We start from the raw sequence: 15,280 nt of genomic DNA, 5'->3' as shown, positions 1-15,280 counted from the left end.
AATAAATAAATAAATAAATAAACAAATAAAGTGATGGGGAATAAGAAAATGCTGTTTCAGTTCAGCAATTATTTGAGAATCTACTAAGTGCTGGATTCTAGAGATGTAAAGGTGACAGGTTCTTGTCCTTACGGGAGAGAGTTGGATTGAACTTCCTGTGGAAATGCATCTTTTGAGTAGGAGAGAGTTTGGCCACGAGCAGGGATTGAATTATCTCCCAGTAAAGAATCAGTCTCCACTGTATTTTGTAAGCATTCTTTTAAATTGGGTTTTTTAAAAATTAGATTTCCCCCAAGTGTCACACAATTCTTAGATAGCTGAGGTTATCACCTTTGAATTCCCTTACCATTACAAGAATATACATGGAGATAACCTGAAGGTAATTTCTCTGGTAACTGGGGGTGAAAGGGTGGGCACCTGTGTAGATAAAGAGTAGTTTTGATGGGGCAAGAAGGCCTCTCTCTCCAACCGGAACCAAGGTATCTGTGTGCCAACGGTGGGGCTGCTGCTCCAGGACACACCTTGCTGGAGAAGAGCACCATGATAAAACAGGAACCAGATGCTCTAGCAGTTGAAAGATCATCAGAAAAATGCAGGTAATCAGCAACTTAGACCAAACCCTTGGAAAGACAGAGACTTCCTGAGATTCGGGGATGCATGTTGTTTTACTACTTCCTCAGCATTCACTTGACTAAGGCTCTCCTATGTGGATGAGCTCCATGCAGCCAGGTGAAATCAATCTTAGGCTTCCTCTATCATTATGCAAATGTAGGTAATCAAGCATGACTGGCAATAACCAACTATCAGTATACAAGATGTTGCATCACTTTATTTTAATTGCATGATTTATCAGAACAAGAACTATTAACATACAAAGTACCATTCAGTTCAGCTGCAGGTATAGGCAGTGACAAGTATCTAATTCTTAGAAGAATCACTTACTCCCACAATCTGTCCAGACACATTAATCTAAGGACAAGTTTATAAATAGCAAACATGATTTTCACATTGCAGTGTTCTCAAGAATGTATATACAAGTGGGTAGTCCTGTTGATGGGATGTTTCCCCGAGTTCTTTCTGTTCTTGATGTGTTCATTCTTTTGCCCCTGGTAGAGATAGTTCTTTCTTTCCACAGAGCAGATTTTCTTTTGTCATCCACCATTTACAATACTCTGTGAATTGGTATTACTTGTTAGATTTATGAAATGGCAATATTTGGATTGTAATAGCTCTTCAGTACGATTCCTTGTGTCTTCTGGTAAGTCTCCGCGTTATCAGAGAGCTTTTAGTTATAATCACTTTCCTGCAACAACAGCCAAACTCAACCATTGAGTTTCAGTGTGACACACCCTCTTTGTAGCTTGCTGGGTTAACCCTTGGCTTCAAGTCCTGGTGATGTAATGAGGGTGGGGTGTATTGGCAATCAGTACATTTCCTTATCGCAATTTACAGTCATTGAAAATCATGCTGTCATTAATCCCAGTCTGACATACCTTTTCGCAAATATTCACAGTGCAGTGTTTTTGTGGCCTAACAAAATTTTTCTCATGTCATTAAAAATAAACATTTTTATAAAAATATAACACTTTAAATGTTTACATCGACAAAACCAGTAAGAGTAACCTACATACACCACATGCACTATACAGTAGTAAGCACAAAATTCCACAGAATGAAACATCACAGAGTCCTGCTCAGGGTGGCTATTCCATCCAGGTGAAATAGCTGGGATTTTCAATTGCCTTTTTCATTGTTTGTTTCTAAAGTATGTTTTGCTTAACACAAAACACACCTTAATGCAAAGTAAAACTCCCCAAAAGTTTTGTTTCCAATTGCTTGTGTGGTGGGAAGCTGACACCGAGACAGAGGCTAATCTTTTCAATCTATCCACCCTTTCTTTGCTCTACCTATGAGCTGTGATTGGAACCAATGAACTTTTTAATAAGATGTATCCTGCTTTACAAACATGCTGACTTACCTTTAAAAATATTTATCAACAAATTACTTGTCTTATTTTGAGTCATCATTTAAAAAAATACACACAAAACATCTACATGTTCACATTCATTAGATCAGAGTAGCATCATTCTCAAACAGTGGGTTTTTATATGACAACTAAATATTTCATGATGACTAAATTATTTCACACAAATCTTCTTAATGTCATCTATGTACAATACATCCTGTACATTTATAAGCACATTTTGTGTGATGCTATTTTGAAACTTTGACTGTGTTGCCTATAAATATTCTTCCAACCAAAGGAATGTCTATACAAAAATTTAAAAGGGCTGGGTGCAGTGGCTCATGCCTGTAATCCTAGCACTTTGGGAGGCTGAGGTGGGTGGATTTCTTGAGTCCAGGAGTTTGAAACCAGCCTTGGCAACATGCCAAAACCCCGTCTCTACAAAAAATACAAATATTAGCCAGGGATGGTGGTGTGTGCCTGTAGTCCCAGCTATTTGGGAGGCTTGAGCCTGGGAGGTGGAGGTTGCAGTGTGCTGTGATCACGCCACTGCACTCCAGTCCCAGCAACAGAGCGAGACCTTGTCTCAAAAAACAAACAAACAAAAATTTAAAAGGGAATGTTTATTTAATGGGCGAATGACACCATCAGTAATGAAAAATGTTATTGACCATACAACACACAAAAGTTTTTTGAAACACTAGAATTCTAAATGAGTGGCCTATTCTGGGGCTGCCACACCTGTCCTGAACATTACTATCTCTTCTGAGTTTTCTGTGATCAAGAAGCCCTCAAAATTCACTGCTTCAGATTCCCATATGAAGTCAAGTGGCACCTGATTTTTAAAGAATTCAACCCAGAATTCAAGTTTTGGGACTCCAATATGACAGGAGTGTTGTCACGGCTGCGGGCCGTTGGTCCGTGGCCTGTGGGACCAAGCCTCTGGTTCTGATGCTCTGTCAGATAAGAAATTCCTTAGAATCCAGTAATTTAAATAACAATACAAGTCCTATAATAGTGCACTTTTGGCAAGAGCAAAGAATATCGATGGCCTTTTAAAGGTCAGGCAGTGAAGAAACCATTGGACAAAGTGTGGACTGTTGCTTTGACATATTGCTAGCGCTATGATGTCTCCCAGAAGGAGGCTGGTCATGTGTCCACCTCGTCATCAGCGTTATCTTCTGATGACAGCAGAGAAGGATATGGAGCGACACATTTTACGTTCACATAAGTAGCGTTTACATGGACATAGTGCTCCCCAATGAAAGTAGAGAAGATCGCAGATATCCGGGACACCAGTTCAGAAAAGGACGGGCGCATTTCGGCTTTAGGGTGCCAGCATTTTAGCATTACTTCATATCTGTTTCAAAAAGAAAGAAATGCTGTAAGAGACCCTTTGAAGGCAGGCATTTCTGTAAAAGGAAAGAATGTAAGAGGTACAGAAAGACTACTTACAAGGGGTCTGGGCAGTATTCGGGTTGTAGGAGCCTTCTCCCTTGCAACAAGTAAACAGTTATATCAAAGGTGTTCACGTCAGGATAGGGTGGGGCTCCTCTTGTCATGAGCTCCCAGAGGAGTACGCCAAAGGACCACTAGTAAAACAAGAAACAGGACAGTCCAGGTGAGAGATGTGACCATAGAAATACGAAAGGAAATCAGGAGGTCTTGGTAACTAAACTTGGCTTTACATACTCAATATGGTTTCTGTTTTGGGCAACAGTTTTCTTAAAGGCAATTATTAAGCTATACATTTCATGACTTGTTTAAACAGGTAAGGTTTAGATTATAAATAAATGTAAAGTTTTCAAAAAGAATATCTGAAGTCCACACGATAATGAAAATTCCATCTGTAGTTAGCAGAATACCTCTTCCAAATTCTCTCCTGCAGTTTCAAAGCATTAACATGTTTCTATCCTTTTCTTTTCCGATAGCTTCGCTATGATTGTACATTACTTGTAAAAAAAGAAGAAAGCCTCCCAAAATTTAAATTTGTGTGGTTTCAAAATAAACGTAAGTACTCTTTAAGAAATGTAACCACATTGAAAGGTTAATATTAAAAGGGAAGATCTAAATCTGCATAAGTAAAAATCCATATTAAAAATCAGAAATAATAAAACTGCAAGGCAACAAGTCTCTCTACTGAAAATTAATTTCAATAAAACTGTCACATGAAAATGTTAAATGTTAAATCTTGTAAAATAGCCATATCAGTACTATATAGGAAGATCACAGGGACACGGAGAGGTTAAATGACTTGCTAAAATTCCCCAATACATCTGAATCCACAATGGGATAAACATTTAAGAGTTCCTGACCCTTAGGTCTTGTTTGGTCTACGGAACTTCACTAAACATGCAATTTCTTGATTTAAAACACTGTACTCAGGATACACCAGGTCATACATATTATCTCCCCCGGACATGTGCCCACGCAAGAATGACACTAGGAGAGTCAGCATGGCCTGAGGCTGCCCCTGTGGAGAGGACCTGGGGGACAGTTGTTGCCCAGCAACACTTCCAGGCCACTCTAAGAGTAGGAAGCATAAGGAGGAAGAAATGAAGGAAGCTTGGAGCAGAAGGAAAATCCACACCAGACAGCTGGAGTAGGAAGACATAAAACCGAGAGGCAAGTGTAGCTTGTAGTACCCAGCAAGAAGGAGAATAAAGCCTGCCTTTGAACACTGCGACTGAAAGAAAGAAATGAGGTAGATACTGTAATTGCTGATATGAATTTCCATTAATGACTTCTTTGCCCAAGTGCAAGAACCCTTGAAGGCTGCTGACTGCCTTGATCTCAACAGAAAACTCAAACCCCTTGCCAGAAGGGAGCTACAGGACTTTGCTGTCTAATTCAGCTTTGCAAAACAGAAGTTTTCAAAGCCTGACAATCTTAGCAATCACTTCTGACAACATCATCGTGTTAACTTTCAAGTCCCAGAATATGCACTAATATTTAAAATCAATTTAACAAGTATCAATTGACCCTTGATCACATACGAGTAGGGTACTGTTCACGTTACTAGACAGGTCCCAGGGCTGAATGAACAAGGTTAAGAGAATTGTGCAGGTAACTGTCACACAGGACAATAAGATAATAGCTGTAATATAGAGCAGTAACATCAAAGAGGTACAAAGGTTGCCAAAAGTCAAAGAGATAATAGTAGGGTACTGAGAAAGGCTGCAGGAAGAGAGTGACAGTAAGGTGGGTCTTGAGGAACAGGGAGACTTTGTTTTATAGGTGCAGGTAATATGAGGGCAGAGAGACAGTTTTGGGTGGAGGGGTGGGGCCAGGAGTAAGAGTGCACATGTGTTCTTTCTTTTCTTTTTTTTTTTTTTTTTGAGATGGAGTTTTGCTCTTTTGCCCAGGCTGGAGTGAAGTGGCGCAATCTTGGCGCACTGCAACCTCTTCCTCCTGGGTTCAAGTGATTCTCCTGCCTCAGCCTCCTGAGTAGCTAGGATTATAGGAGCCCACCACCATGCCCGGCTAATTTTTGTATTTTTAGTAGAGAAGGGGTTTTGCCATATTGGCCAGGCTGGTCTCGAACTCCTGACCTCAGGTGATCCACCCTCCTCTGCCTCCCAAAGTGCTAGGATTACAGGCATGAGCCACCACGCCTGGCTGCGTATGTGTTCTTATTAAACCATAAGTATAATAGTTCATGTTGCTTGACATGTTGGAATAGGGGAAGAGATTAGGAACCCATAAGATTGAAATGAGTCTGTGCTGTGGAGGTTTTTAAATGTTCAAAGTGAGTTAGACAGGGCAGAACAAGGTGGTTCACATCTGTAATCCCAGCACTGATGCATGCCAAGCTTAATACCTAAGGGATGGGTTGATAGGTGCAGGAAACCACCATGGCACACATTTGCCTATGTAACAGATCTGCACATCTTGCACATGCACCCTGGAACTTAAAATAAAATAAAAATGGTTCAGATGGTAAATTTTATGTATTTTTTTGCGACAATAAAAGAGGGATGAATTACTGATACATTGCTACTACTGATACAACAACATGGATGGCTTTCAAATGTAATATGTGAAGTAAAAGGAGACAGACTCATAAGACTACTGACTGCATGATTCCATTTATATGACATTTTAGAAAAAGTAAAACTCTAGAGACAGAAAATAAATCTGATTTTCTGATTTCCAGGTCCTGGGGTTAGGGTAGAGGTTGACTACAAAGGAGCATAAGGGAATTTTCTGGATGATGAAACCATTCTATGTCCTGATCGTTGGAGTGGTGGTTACACAACTGCATGCACTTGTCAAAACTTGAAGAACTGAACATTAAAAAGAATGATGAGTGGGTAGATTACACAATGGTGATGCCGTTAATCGAAGCCAGGAGGTGAGAAATTGAGGGTTTGGCAGGAAAGAATTTGATTTTGAATGTGGTAAATTTGTGACATTGATGATGACATCCAGGTAGAGAGAATCAAAGGTGGTTATTGATGGGAATGGTTCCAATTGTTGGTGGAGGATGACCCCTAATGACAAAAATCCAGGGAGACAGCTACATCTGAGAGAAGGAAGAGAAGCCATTGACGATAAAGAAAACAACCTAGAAGCAGGAGGAACACCAGAAGGTTCAGTGTTCCAGAAACCAAAGGAAGAGGAAATTTCAAGAAAAATGAGCATTACGATAATGTTAAATGCTTCAGAATGATGAGGCAGATAAGATCTGAGAACAAGGAAGTCAACGCACAGTTTAATGGAAGAACTTGTATTAAGTGTGAAACAATGTGTAATACAATTGCAACACCCATTGCAAAAGGGATCAGAGGAGGGTGTGAGTGATTTCAAGTGTAGTGACACTCCGATTTTGTTTGAATGGACTTAAAGAGTATTCAGACTTTAGCCAAACTCCATTTTGGCATTTTCTAGAAAGAAAACCCAATCTACAAGCAGGCAAGTTTTGGTCATAGGTTTCAACATACACACAGCTCATTACATGCTTCTGGAAATGTTCCACGTCAACATTCAAGATTGTGCTGTCCTGGAAGTAAAACACTGTGCAAATTTATCCACGCAGTCAGCAACCATTTCCCAAAGCAGCAGCATTACGTACAGATTATTCAGCTTCAGCTTTTATGTAGCACACCATAGTGTCTTTTGATGACAGTGAGAGAGAAATAGCACCATCCTATGTACAGAAACCTATGTAAATTTCCAGTCAAGTATCTGAGTGACTGTGGCTATGGGGGAAGCCTTGGCCTCTTGCTGTCTGTGTGTGTTTGTTGGGGAGGTGGTGGTATTGTTGTGTGTATGTGGCTGTCAAGAAGCTTAGAATCCCAACACTTGCCCTAAACATCCAAAATTTCATCAGATTCTTTTTTATAAATCAGCTTTTTTGAGGTGTAATTTATAGATCATAAAATTCACCAATTTTAAGTGATTGGTGATGTTTAGTAAATTAAAGTGATTAAATGATGTTTAGTAAATTTATATAGATGTGCAGCTATCATATCATCACAGTCCAGTTTTAGGTCATCTCAACATTCCAGAAAATTCCCTCATGCCCATTTGTGGTTTATCTTCACTCCTTCTCTTGGCCCCAAGCAACCACTGCTTTGTTTTCTGACTCTATAGTTCTGCCTCTTTCTAGAAATTTCATATAAATGGAACCATTCAACATGTAATTTTTTTGTCTGCCTTTTTTCACTTAACATAGTGTTTCTGAGGTTTATCATACTGTAGTAGGCATCAGTAATTCCTTTATGTTGATGAATGGTTTAGTCCACTGTATGGACACAACACATTTTGTTTATCCATTCATCAGTTGGACATTAAGATTGCTTCTGTTTTTTGGCTATTATGAAGAGAACTACTGTGATCATTCATGTACAAATCTTTATGTGGGCATATGTTTCATTTCATGTGCTCATTAGCTAGCTATTCATACATCTCTTTGGTAAAATGTCTATTCAAATCTTTTGCTTACTTAAAAAAACTGAGTAATTTTGCCCTCGCTATGGTTTGAATGTGTGCCCCAAAGTTCATGTGTTGGACACTTAATCCCCTCCCAATGCAACAGTGTTCAGAGGAGGGACCTTTAAGAGGGAATTAGGTCATGAGGCTCTACTCTCATGAGTGGATTGTCATTATCTTGGGAGTTACTTCATTATTGTGGAAGGGGGTTTATTATAATAGAGAGTCTGGTCACCTCTTGCTCTCTCTTGCACTCTCTCACACCTGTGTGATGCCTTTCACCATGTTATGACACAGCAAGAAGACTCTCAGTAGATGTGCCCCCTTGATCTTAGACTTCCTGGCCTCCAGAACTGTGAGCCAAATACATTTCTGTTCATTATAAATCACCCAATTTGTGGTGTTGTGTTATAGCAGCACAAAACAGACTAAGACAGTCTTATTGAGTTGTAAGAGTTGGCTCGGGCTCTTAATGGCAGACTAACACTCAAGTCTGAATGAACAGCATGTTCTTGGAGGATGGGTTAATTCTCCCTATCTTTTGCCTTTACCTGCCACTGTCACTAACATGTCCCCAGTCTCCCTCTCTAACATCCACTTCTTTCACCTCTTTCAGAATCTTTCAGGATCAAAATCCCAGGCATTAAGCTCTACCCTGCACTATCACTTTCTCCTATCAGTCTCATGCATGCTGAAATCCTGGTCCTCCATCATGACCTGTGACCTACTTACTTATTGAAAACAAACCCCCAGTCACCTCGACTTATTCTCTAATAGTTCCCCTACCTCCTCACAGGACCTGAAACTCAGCTTTCACTTGAAGCCACAATTTCTTTGAAACTCTTGTCAATAGGGGCCACACCTTTCCCTCTTGCTGATTCACAGAGAGGTGGATGAGATGACTTCTTGCTTCCCGTGTCACACTCAGATCTCTATCCCATCATCTCTCAAAAGCTACCAACCCTTTCTCTTCAAGTGCATGTCCCCCATGAACATTATTTTCTGACTACCTTGTTTGCACATTTTCCTTTTTGAGTTGTTATCCTCAAGGACTGAAACATCAAATGTTTCTCTACCTCCAGACATCACAGTCCTCCAACTTACAACATGTGAATAGAATAAGTGTACGCTCCAGTCCGTTCAACACCTGGGCTCCTCAGCACACTCTAGACTGCCAAAGCACTCAAGTTACTCAGCTTCCAAGACACTTCTGGTGTACTGAGTAGCAGTTGGCTCTGTTGAGCATCCGATTTCTCCTTGAAAATTTCTCTTCCTCTGACTTTGACGGTGGTCTCTGCTCCTGGGTCCCTTACCTCACTGCTTTTCTCTTTCACTTTGTATACGTAGGTTCTATTGAATAATTGCTTTTGGACTCTCAAAAGCATATTCCCAGCCTTGACCCCTGCTATGGACTGAATTGTGTTCCCCGGAAATTCATATGTTGAAGTTCTAAGCCACAGTGTGACAATGTTTAACGATGGGGTCGTTTAGAGGTAATTCAGTTTAGATAAGGTCATGAGGGTGGGCCTTCATGCTGGGATTCGTGCCCTTTTAAGAAGAGATACTAGAGAGCTGGCTGTCATTCTTTTCCTTTCAAGTCGTCTTAGAGAATGATTGGTATGGTTTGGATTTGTGTCCCCATTCAAATCTCATGTTGAATTTTAATCCTCAGTGTGGGAGCTGAGGCCTGGTGGGAGGCGACTGCATCATGGAGGTAGATTTCTCCCTTTGGTGCTGTTCTCACGATAAAGTTTTAAGGAGATCTGGTTGTTTAAAAGTGTGTGGCACCTCCCCCCTTGGTGACAGCTTGTCCCCACCTTGGTCCTGTTCCTGCCATATAAGATGCCCCCTCTCCCAAGTTGGTCCTGCTCCTGCCATGTAAGATGCCTGCTCCCCCTTTGCCTTCTGCCATGGGTGAAAAGTTCCCTGAGACCTCCCCTAAGTGCTGGGGTATTGCCGGGTGGGACTGTGAGAAGAGGGCCACCATCTTCCATTCCCCAGAATGGCAGATCCACTGACAACTTGCACCGCATGCCTGGAAAAGCTGCAGGCACTCAATGCCAGCTGATGAAAGCAGCCATGGGGCTGAGCCCTGCAGAGCCACAGGGGCAGAGCTGCCCAAGGCCTTGGGAGCCCATCCCTTGCATCGGTGTGCCCTGGATATGAGACATGGAGTCAAAAAAATTATTTTGGAGCTTTAAGATTTAATAACTGCCTTGCTGGGTTTCGGACTTGCATATTTTGGCCAATTTCTCCCATTTGGAATGGGAGCATTCACCCAATGCCTGTACCCTCATTGTATCTTGGAAGCAACTAACTTGTTTTTGATTTTACAGGCTCATAGGCAGAAGGGACTTGCCTTGTCTCAGATGAGACTTTAGACTTGGACTTTTTAGCTGATGCTGGAATGAATTAAGAGTTCGGGGGACTGTTGGGAAGGCATGAATGTGTTTTGAAATGTGAGAAGGACGTGAAATTTGGGAGGAACCAGGCCGGAATGATATGGTTTGACTCCGTGTTCCCACCCAACTCTCATGTTAAATTGTAATCCCCGATGCTGAGGCAGGGATGTGGTTGGAGGTGACTGGATCATGGGGGCAGATTTCTTCCTTTGGTGCTGTTCTTGTGATAGAGTTCTCAGGAGATCTGGTTGTTTAAAAATGCATGGCACCTCCCCCAGCCCTGTTGGTCCTGCTCCTGCCGTGTAAAATGCCTGCTCCTATTTTGCCTTCTGCTGTGGGTAAAAGCTCCCTGAGGCCTCCCCAGCCATGCTTCCTGTAGAGTCTGTAGAACTGTGAGCCAATTAAATCTCTTTTTATAAGTTACCCAGGCTCAGTATTTCTTTATAGCAGTGCGAGAATGGACTAATACAATGATGAAAGATTGCAGTTTAGTCTGATTACAGTTTTGTTTCCACATTACCAGAGAATAAATTCCATACTCTCTAGTTTGGTTTTCAAGGAACTCTATGACCTAGTATATTTTTCTCAGTTTATTCTCATAACTTCCCTCTGTTTTCTGTTCTTGCCAAATAATCAACTAAGTATTGTTTTCTTAGAACTTTGCAGGTGCTTATACTTTCCTGCTCTTCTGCCACACCTGGATCAGTATTTCCATTGCCCAGCTGCCCAATTCCAAACCTGCTATCCTTTAACCCAATTCAAATGCCACTTATCCTTAGGGTGGAAGGGGAATGTGGTGAATCTGGCCGCCCAGGTGAGTATTTCTCCCAGCCTCAGCACTCAGGTGCATGCCTTTTGAGGGCTGGTTCTGTGCAAGAAGGATGGCCTTTGCAGATAAGGGAAGTCACTTTACTAGCTAGGGCCAGGAATCATGCCCTCACTGCTAGACTGCCTCAGTTACAGCTTCCAGACTTCTTGATGTGGAATTCTTGCTCGCCTGGGGCTATGAGAATCAGGGCTCATTCCAGGTCACCTCTGTCACAGTCATTGTTGACCATCTCATCTCTTCCCTTCAGAGCCAAAGTTCTTGGCCAACAGGGTTCATGCCTGGTTCAGCTCTGGGCTTCCTAATGAGCCAATACGTTGCCCCACTCAATAAATATTTTTGAATAAATGAGTGAATTTATGAAAATATACAATGTGTACATATCAGACAAGTTCATTTTTACATATGAAGAAAACTGGAATTGGTGATGTTGAATTTCTTTTTAAATTAAGTAGTGATAAAATTTCAAAAAAAGTTGGATATGAAAGTAAAAGAGGAGAAAGTCAGAGACAACCAATACATTACCACATCTGACTTGGTGGTAAACTTTTGAGTTTGCAGACTTTCTAAAGCCATCCACTTCACTGGCAGCTTTGCACCTGTTTTGTTGTGCACACTATAGTATTCTTTATCATACATGTCTCTGGCAAGACCAAAATCAGCAACCTTGACTGTGAATTTTTCATCCAGCCTACAGAAAGGACAAAAATTATTACCCATGGTTGAAACAGAATAATTTACAATGATGCTGAATATCTACAGATTAAACAAGTGGCTTCAGTATTTGAAATCCATAACTTCTGAAGGAAATACTTCATCTAGCCTCTATTGACTAACACCAAATTACAACAGAATTCTTGAATAAAAATGCTTGACGTTGACATTGCCAGTTCAACAGGCTGAGGAAAGAGATCATGACTTGTATGGCGTAAGAAAGTCCTTTTTGCTCTAATGTAGATCTGCAGTAGTTAAGTCTGTCTTCCCCGTGGGTTTACTTTGGTTGCTAAAGGGAGTACGCCAATTGACTACCCAAGCAATCACCAGTCTTCACTTGTCAACTTATTAGCAATATTCAGTTTTATGGGAGAGCATGACAGGGGACTGATAGTTTACTTTTTCATTCTTAAATGAGCTAGGTTAGCACACAAAACTCATACATCCCACCACTGAGGTAATAGAGAACCAGGATACACAGTGAAGCATCTAAGAAAAACAGCAAAGTTCAACAAAAATCAATTTCCGCTATCTGGAGCTATGCATCCTCTGTTTAAGCTGGCTTTTATGTTGTTACATTGACCAAAACCAAGGTAGGAAATTAATAGCACAGCTCTTTCATTCACACATACCATAAGTCATGAATCAGTGCTATGCAAGGGAAAACATGAACTCAATTACAAACTGTTGACTGTTGTATTATATAGCCAGGCAGCCAGACACAAATAAAGTTCTTTGTATATTCATTCCCAAATACCATTTTTGGTAGGGCTTCTGCAGGCTGGCTTCAAATCTACTCTTGGGAAGTTGCAATATGTTGGTATTTGTGTTCCCAGCCCTCTCCTTTTCACTGTCAAATGTTGAAGATCAAGTTCTCCCTCCCCAACATTAATGCAGTGTGAAACCACAACATTGAGAGCTACTGGAGGGAAGGGCTGAGAAAAGCAAAAGTACACAACAGCTGTTTAAGACCCCCTATGGAGAATCCTTTTAAATTCTCTGTTGGATAAAGTCTGAAAGTCCCACCCACATCCCCAGGGCTTACACATCGATTTAAAATTGTAACAGAAATAAAGGACTTTTGCATGAGAAGAGAAAACAGCCTAAGTAGCATTGAACAGTGGGAAACAGATTCCTCCTTGTCACTTAATTTGGACTGTGGGCACAGAGATTCTAATACTTACATACAGTTTCTTGCAGCCAAGTCTCTGTGGACAAACTTTTTGCTTGCAAGATATTTCATGCCTTTGGCTACTTGAAGACCAAAGCCAATAAGATCTTTTACAGTTGGATTCTGCAATCAAAGAGAGTTAGAAAAGCATAAACTAAGCATCTACTGCTCTAATTTTGATCTTAGAATTCTGAAATGTTTATTTATAAAAAATTATTTTGTCTCAAAAATTAGTTTGGGCTTGGTGTCTCAAGCCTGTAATTCTAGAACTTCCAGAGGCCAAGGTGAGAGGATGGCTTGAGGCCAGGATTTTGAGATCAGCCTTGGCTACACAGTGAGATCCTGTCTTTACTCCCATCCACCATCCACAAAAAAATTAGCCTGGTGTGGTGGTGTGCATGTGTAGTCCCAGCTGCTTAGGAGCCTGAGGAGGGAGGATCACTTGAGCCCAGGTGTTGGATACTGTGGTGCACTATGACTGTGCCACTGCACTCCAGCCTGGGCAACAGAGACCCTGTCTCCAAAACCAAAAAACAAAACAACAACAACGAAAAGTGTGCCCCATTGACAGATCAACCATTTGTTAAGTATTTATTGTATGCAAAACACCAGGCTAGTTGTTTTCACAAATTACAGGTACTTCTACACTTCTGTCAGGCAGGTGTTATAGGCTCCATTTTCCAGATGGGAAAATGGAGTTGTTTTAAAATGTGGTTTCATTATTTTCCAGGTATGATGAGGCCAACAGAACAGGAGACCAATGCCATTGAAAAGATAGTTTACTACTCACAGTTTGCTTGAGGAGGGGGAACACCCTGTCATGCAGGGTCACATGGGGGAAGCCCTGGGGTCTGGAGGCAGGGAGAGTGAGGGGAAAAACATGAGCAAGAGCCTTCATTGTGGTTTCCCTGGGAAGAAACTGGTAAGGCAGGGTAAGCAGGTTTGGAGCTGGCCAATCTGGAGTATTTCAGCAGGCTCCGAAAATAGTTCTAGTTGTCTGGAACTGGGCCCTGGGGTGATTAGGGCAGGTGGATAGTGGCCCAAAGTGTAAGAGCCTGATAAAGGAAGAGGTTAGGTAAGGGCTCTGGATTGGTTGGTTTGCACAAGGCAGGTATGCTTTGAAGGCAAGTTGTTTACTATTTGTAGGAATTAGCTAGCCCTGGGAGGGACAGTTCCTCCAGGGTCAGTAAGGCCCAAGATGTCAGAACATCAGAAACACGCTGTGAATAGAGGAGGCTCAGAAAGAAATCAACCCAAACCACTCAGCTGTAAGTCTGGTGATGTCACTGGCTGGCAGTCAGGAACGGGGTATTCTCCTTCAACAGTCATTGAGGAGTTTGTCAGTGCAAGATGTAGTCAGTGGGAACCCTGCAAAAGGGCTGTGGCCCCCCTCAATGCACACAGCATAGAGAAAGGCCAGTTCCTGGTTTTAGGTTTCTCTTTAAGGCACATCTGGGTTTGTGGTTGTTCTCAGTATCAACTCCTTGGATTAAAAAAGGCCATGGCACTATTCTGTTCTGGATAACAAGAAATCTCTATCACACTTTAATCCTGGGGTAACAGTACCCTAGAGAAGGTAGTACCTCCAGCCACATTAATCCATCAGGGTAATAACAAAAGTTGAAGCCGGAAAGTGGGGTCTGTCAGGGCAGCTGTGTGCTTTGTAAGGTCAATTCGCCTTATCTGCAAAAGTTCACTACCAGGGAATGTTTTATTCTTTTGGCTGAGTAGTATCTCATTACTCTCCTAGAGCTTATTTTCTCTGATAATTTGACCCCATATTTATAAAGTTGCTTTTGATCAACTTCATTATCTCCCACAGAGACTTGGAGAGCAGGAACAAAGACAGAGCCTGAGGCCATCTACGAATTCAGTTCTTGAGATTCTTCTTCCCACCCTCCCTTGTCCCGGCCTGGTGACTTTTAAGTCCTGGCATAAATGTCATGAGAAGAATCTACCACTTGCAAGAACCTAAGAACCTTGTTTTGTAACCCTTAGCTGATTCGTTCAATAACTGTTTACTGAGAGTCTATGTGCTAAACACTGTTGCAGGTGTTGGAGCCATAGCAGTGAACAAAATACACAAAAATCCTACCCTCATGAGCTTCCACTCTAATGGGATGAGGCTGTGTGTACATATATATGCTTATATATACATCTATATGGCTATTGTTTATTTGTTTATTATCTACTACAGTGCTATTCAATAGAAATATAAAGCAAGTCACACAAGTAATTTAAAATTTTCTAGTAGCCATACTCAAAAA

General features: G+C 41.3%; 1 protein-coding gene across 1 annotated transcript in view; it reads right to left on the bottom strand.

The window, feature by feature from the left end:
• Positions 1-809: 809 nt before the first annotated feature.
• MET (MET proto-oncogene, receptor tyrosine kinase) overlaps positions 810-15,280 on the bottom strand; it is a 117,501-nt gene continuing 103,030 nt past the window's right edge. Inside the window, exons 19-22 of the mRNA XM_011937370.1 lie at positions 13,027-13,136; positions 11,654-11,819; positions 3,422-3,558; positions 810-3,326 (exon numbers count right to left, since the gene is read on the bottom strand). Of these exons, the coding sequence (XP_011792760.1) occupies positions 3,116-3,326; positions 3,422-3,558; positions 11,654-11,819; positions 13,027-13,136 (624 nt within the window). The 3' untranslated portion in view covers positions 810-3,115. The remainder of the gene's footprint in view (positions 3,327-3,421; positions 3,559-11,653; positions 11,820-13,026; positions 13,137-15,280) is intronic.

The sequence above is a fragment of the Colobus angolensis genome, unplaced genomic scaffold, assembly GCF_000951035.1.
Source record: "Colobus angolensis palliatus isolate OR3802 unplaced genomic scaffold, Cang.pa_1.0 Scaffold163, whole genome shotgun sequence".
Classification (NCBI taxonomy): domain Eukaryota; kingdom Metazoa; phylum Chordata; class Mammalia; order Primates; family Cercopithecidae; genus Colobus; species Colobus angolensis.
The sequence above is the reverse complement of the archived record's forward strand: the minus strand, read 5'-3'. Positions and strand labels throughout refer to the sequence as shown.